The sequence below is a fragment of the Sinocyclocheilus rhinocerous genome, unplaced genomic scaffold (genome assembly GCF_001515625.1).
Source record: "Sinocyclocheilus rhinocerous isolate Xijiao unplaced genomic scaffold, SAMN03320098_v1.1 scaffold1238, whole genome shotgun sequence".
In the NCBI taxonomy this organism is placed as follows: Eukaryota; Metazoa; Chordata; class Actinopteri; order Cypriniformes; family Cyprinidae; genus Sinocyclocheilus; species Sinocyclocheilus rhinocerous.
This window is the reverse complement of record NW_015662954.1, coordinates 416,238-422,247: the sequence shown is the minus strand read 5'-3', so window position 1 is coordinate 422,247 and position 6,010 is coordinate 416,238. Positions and strand designations below refer to the sequence as shown.

At 36.3% G+C, this 6,010-nt stretch overlaps 2 protein-coding genes across 3 annotated transcripts in view; one reads left to right on the top strand and one right to left on the bottom strand.

Moving 5' to 3' along the window:
* LOC107728560 (ras-related protein Rab-11B) overlaps nucleotides 1-3,316 on the bottom strand; it is a 7,453-nt gene extending 4,137 nt beyond the window's left edge. The window contains exons 1-2 of the mRNA XM_016538771.1: nucleotides 3,171-3,316; nucleotides 1,563-1,758 (exon numbers count right to left, since the gene is read on the bottom strand). Of these exons, the coding sequence (XP_016394257.1) occupies nucleotides 1,563-1,758; nucleotides 3,171-3,210 (236 nt within the window). The 5' untranslated portion in view covers nucleotides 3,211-3,316. The remainder of the gene's footprint in view (nucleotides 1-1,562; nucleotides 1,759-3,170) is intronic.
* Nucleotides 3,317-5,138: 1,822 nt separating this feature from the next.
* Nucleotides 5,139-6,010, top strand: part of LOC107728557 (interferon-induced protein 44-like) — a 6,383-nt gene continuing 5,511 nt past the window's right edge. For both annotated transcript variants that reach the window (XM_016538768.1, XM_016538767.1), the window contains exon 1: nucleotides 5,139-5,276. The gene's annotated coding sequence lies outside the window, so the exon portion shown is untranslated. The remainder of the gene's footprint in view (nucleotides 5,277-6,010) is intronic.

Genomic DNA, 6,010 nt, shown 5'->3' with positions numbered 1-6,010 from the left:
TTTTGTTACCATTGCCATGCATTATACGACTGATAGACTGCAACGGCTGGAGTTAAAAATCTCCGTTTGTGTTCTACTGAAGAAACAAAGTCACCTACATCTTCGATGCCCTGGGGGTAAGCAGATAAACATCAAATTTTCATTTTTGGGTGAACTATCCCTTTAAGTACATTATGTATTAAAACAAATACATGCAGAGGGCGCCAACGGCCTGGTGACGTTTCACTTTACAGTGTGATTAAATTATGTTTAAATCCATTTAATTTTAATATTTGGCCACATGCAGAAACTTTTATTTTGAAATCGTGATGTACAATACATGGCATATTTAGAAACAGGTTGATGTATTCTCCCATGTTGGCAAAGGTTTATAAATGATTTACGTTACAAATCTAGTGAGATAATGCACACTGTTTTTCCAGATGAACGTTAAGCAATTCAAATTCACGGCATATGCAGAGGAAGAGTTTAGCCCCTTTCACACAATACAGTCTTCACTGGTAAATTACCGGTAAGTTACCATTAATAGATCATGTGTGAACAGGACCTTTTCAAAAATCCCGGTAAATTTGTTCTGGCAATCATATCGTTTTATGACATGATTACTCTGAGCTGTTTACAAAGCTCCACTGCTTTTAAATTAGTTATTCTATGTAAATATGCGCTAGATGGACATATTTGACCATTGTGCCTCGCAGCTTTTTGTCGCGCTTCTCCATTCATCAGGGCGGCGACTCCACAATTGGATACTATTATGCGCGTCTCGTGTTTATAAGAGCAAAACATTCTGATTGGCTAGTAATGTTAGTTTGGTTGAGAGAGAGTTTTATCATTAACTAATATACTATTATGGGCCATACATCAAATAAATTATCAATAATTACTCTATGAAATCACTTATAGAATTATCAATTATAAACTCTTTTATTTTTAATTTACAGTATTATTACACTACTATATACTAGTATAGTTATAGTCCTATCCTCCTATTATTAAACAGAATTTAAATTATACTTCATATTATATATTAATTAAAAATAATTAACCAATAATGCTAAAATTAATGTATTTAATTACCATGGATAAATTGTTAAAAATTATGAGATTTAAATTAATTTTAACAATAATAATTTAATAAAATTACTTTCACATAATTTGTTTTAAAATCATTTTATTTTTAGTATACCTTTTAGTCACAGTATATTTTCTATATTATTTCTAAAAAGTAAATAAATAATCTTACTTTTAATAGATCTACTACAAATATACTATAAATAATTAACTTAAAATAATTTGATCAATAACTTTAACATTTTTTAATAGAATTATTATGATAAATCATGAAGATATGTGAACCCAATGGCCCATACAGACTGATGAGTGTGAATTAATTAGCCCATAGAGATGATGGCTGTGAGCCAGACGGCCCACACAAAGGACATTCAATCTTGCGTATTGAGGACCCTACACGGGAGGTCCAAACAGTGCCATACTCTGGTATAAAATTTCGCCCCACACACAGAACTCTGGGTTAAGATTTAATTACTTCTTCATGTACTCACGCTGATGTGATGGCTCTGTAGCGTTCCTGTCCCGCTGTATCCCAAATCTGGGCTTTTATGGTCTTGCTGTCCACTTGGATGCTGCGGGTTGCGAACTCCACACCAATGGTGCTCTTGCTCTCCAGGTTGAACTCATTCCGAGTGAAACGGGACAACAGGTTACTCTTCCCCACACCAGAGTCCCCAATGAGCACCACTAGAAAACACAAGACTGCTTGAACAAGACAGCTTCACAGCTGCTCTTATAAAAACCATAGCCATAGGGAAGATATCATAGCCATCACCGCATGAAATGAAGGCCACAGAACAGAAACAATCTACCATGTGAGTCCTTGAAAGTAAACCACAAACCAAAGTGTGCACCCAAAGCGCATATACAAGGTCATCATTTGAAAAGCAGAAACACACTAGATTAGTCAGCCATCCTGGTTGAGATAAGAGAGAAGCCGTAATCTACCAACACACACTTCCACTGTCATTTTCCCTTCGTTCCATCAATTTGACCCCCTAAAAACTAAAATACAGGCCTGACCAAATTATATAAGGAACGAGAAAGGCATAGAAAATATCAATCAGCTCATACTGTGTCCGTTGCAATGTGGTCAGCATTCATTTTCTCTAGAGGAACCCTAAAGTAATTCACAAAACGGTTGTTGATATACTGGAGAACATCTAAAAATTGGTCAAAACTTTCAACAAGAAATCGCAAAAATAACCAAAGTGGCACATCTGTAAAACCTCAACAGAAATCTATGGTTTTGTCACATACTGAAACTCTTTTTAAATGCACTGTGTAAAAACATATACTCGATGTGGGAAGGAACTTTTAAATATATAACTTATAAATAATTAAACAATGTAACTTTTAAATAAAACAAACATTTTTTTTATACACACACACACACACGCAACTGAAGCAATTTGATACATCCAAAAATACGTTTTACAATTACGTCATGATCATCTACAGTTGTCAATTTCACATTACAGAGTTTATGTGTCAGCTTAATGATTTAACTAAATTACCTGCTGTAAAAGCTACAGAAATGCTTACAATTGCAGGTTAACGGCCAAATTCGGCCTGTTTGAACATCAAGAAGCGACTCTTGTGTAATAATAAACGACAAAAAAAGTTTCCTAAGGCCTAGCAACCACACAAAATATTAAGCAACACATAGCTACTAAACGACTACAAAAGTTGACGTTGTTCGACGTTTTTGGTATAGAAGCCAAACCCGCTGAAGTGAGCTGAATATATTTTCTTTGTTGTTTAGGTATGAACTGATTGCATTAAAACAGCTAACGTTAGTTATTTAGCTAACTTTAGTTTGGAAGCTATCTAGCTGCTTAGCTAACATAATGCTAACTACATAAGCGAATTGCATTGTCGTTTTCATACTGCAGAAGGAAGATATTCAAATGTATTAATCTACTTTCAACTCTTGATTCTTCGAAAGACACCGGTTAATATTTCGATAGCAAACGCCAGTAAACTAGCATTCCAGCTAACCCAGCTAGCCACAGTCATCAGGAAACTTGCTGTTTTCGTTGATAATAAAGAAAAACTAAACACGTCTATTCTTATTTTTGATACATTAAAAAACGTACCTTTAAATAAATAATCGTATTCGTCGTCACGGGTTCCCATTGTTGGTTTACCGCACTAAAATGTTGTTGTTGGGCGACGGACCTCTCCTGGTTAGCGACGTCCGATTCGTGAACGAATTGTTCTTATGAGTCGGATCTTTTAGTGATCGGTTGAACTGGTCCATGAACCGCACCGAATAATTCGTTCATGACCCAAGAACCGTATGTTTCGGAGAGAGTTGGTATTAATACAAATAAATGAAAACCTGCAAAAACGTTTGCAGCTGAGATTTGTTATAAATGCACATTTTGCATTATATGCATCTATTTTTTTTTTACATAGGATATTCTTTAAATAAATCTTTTGAATTTCCCTGTGCATACAAGGGTTTAGGCTACATGAGACAGATACGGTGCAACTTCTAACTGATCCGACCAATTAAAATACCTTCATTGTTTAACATCTCAAATATTTCTCCTAGACAGAAAATGAGGTTACTTTAAGATTGAATGGAGATTTTTGCTCAAGTCTGCTGCTTCTCAAACTTGTCTTCTGAGACAAAAACTCTAACAATCTTTACAATGGTCTCCTTTAAAGTTTTTAAGAGACCTCATCACCATTCATGTTCGAAAACCCTCCAATGTGGCTGAATTAAAACAATTCTGCAAAGAAGAGTGGGCCAAAATTCCTCCACAGCGACGTGAAAGACTCATTGCCAGTTATCACAAACGCTTGATTGCAGTTGTTGCTGCAAAGGGTGGCACAAGCAGTCATTTAGGGGGCAATTACTTTTTCACGTAGGGCCAGGCAGGTTTGGACAGCTTTTTTCCCTTAATAAATTAAATAATTATTTCAAAACTGCATTTTGTATTTACTCGGGTTATCTTTGTGTATTATTAAAATTTGTTTGATCATCTGAATCTTTTAAGTGTGACAAATAAGCAAAAAATAAAAAAAACAGGAAGGGGGCAAAAAACTTTTCACAGCACTGTATATAGAGGCCTACATTTTTTAACTGTGTTAAGTTAAATACTTATTTAGATTTGAGAAACAACTTTCATGATAGCATTATGATAAAATTGTGTTTTACAGAGCACTGACCACCAGAACAGCCAGGCACAAGAACAGTTTTTTCCCGCAGGCTATATTCAGCCTGAACAATTAAACTTTCATACATCGTCCATCACAACTGACATATTTATACACAGAATCCAAAATTTGTACACTTGTAAACTGCACACTTTGTAAATAACATATCTGCACACTTATAACATATCTGTATATTTATTTAAACAATTAAATTTTTTCCTATACTTCTATTTTTGTATATAGTACATTATTTAATTTCTGTTTTTTTTTCTTATATTAGTGTTATATTCCATCCCTACTGTGTTATTACTATGTATGTCTGCACTATCATGTATGTCTGCACTATCATGTATGTCTGCACTATCATGTAGGCTATGTCTGCACTTTGTCTGTACTTTCTTCTGCACTGGTAGCTCCTGTCGTCAAGTCAAATTCCTTGTGTTTGTAAACATACTTGGTAATAAAGCTCTTCTGATTCTGATTCTGATTAAAATCTAGAGCATTAACACTGAATATTTACCTTTATGATACCCTATCAAGTAGGCTATGAAGCTTCTTTTAGCTGTATTTGTGCATAAAATACTGAAATGCTCTTCGTACAAGATCGGAATTCATACACCAGCAAAGATATGTCAAGCTCCTCCTATAAAACAAAATGACTCTGCCCTTTCCTTATTACTCCAGAGACCAGATAAGAGCGGGATTGGACAGTGACCACATAGTTTACAAACAAGAAACTAAATAAATTTGACGCGCACAAGCTTTAAATTGTGTTGTTAAGAAAATAGCTATGTGTTTAAATATTAGCACGTTAAACGTGAACAAAATTTTAGACCTAAATTTAAACATTCTAAATCTTTTTAAAGAGCATTTAAAACGATAAAGTTTTCAGTAGGTTACTGATGTAATCAACAAATTCCATGACTTCATCTCAGTTTGGCAAAGCGCTTTGATACTGTGAATCATCAGATCCTTCTGTCCACCCTCTCATACTGGGCATCACAGGAACTCCACTTCACTGGTTTGAATCTTTCCAGGTAGGTCTTTCAAGGTTGCCTGGGGAGGGGTGGTATCCAAATCACATCAACTGGTCACAGGGGTTCCTCAGGGATCAGTTGTTGGACCCCTCCTCTTCTCCATATGCACTACATCACTGGGACCCATCATACAAGCACATGGTTTCTCATAACATTGCTATGCTGATGACACACAGCTCTGTCTTTAATTTCAACCAGAATCACCTACAGCTCAACCTGGCGAAGACTGAGCTTCTCGACTTCCCTGCTACTCCGACTCTAATTGGTGATTTCACCATCCAGCTAGGTTCATCAACAATTACCCCATCATGTTCGGTCAGAAATATTGAAGTAATCATTGATGATCAGCTGACCTTCAAAGACCACATTGCAAAAACCGCTCGTTCATGCAGGTTTTCTTTGTACAGCATCAGAAAGATCAGGTCCTTCCTAATGGAGCATGCTGCACAATTTCTTGTCCAGGCCCTTGTCATTTCTAGGCTGGACTACTGCAATGCTCTTCTGGCTGGACTTCCATCATGCACAATCAAACCTCTACAAATGGTTCAGAATGCAGCAGCACGCCTGAGCCTAAAAGGGCCCACGTCACACCTCTCTTTATCTCCCTGCAGTGGCTACCGGTTGTGGCTTGCATCAAGTTCAAGACATTGATGCTCGCATATAGAACAGCCACAGGCTCAGCACCCGCCTACTTCCACTCACTCTTACGAATCTACATCCCCTCCAGAAGTCTG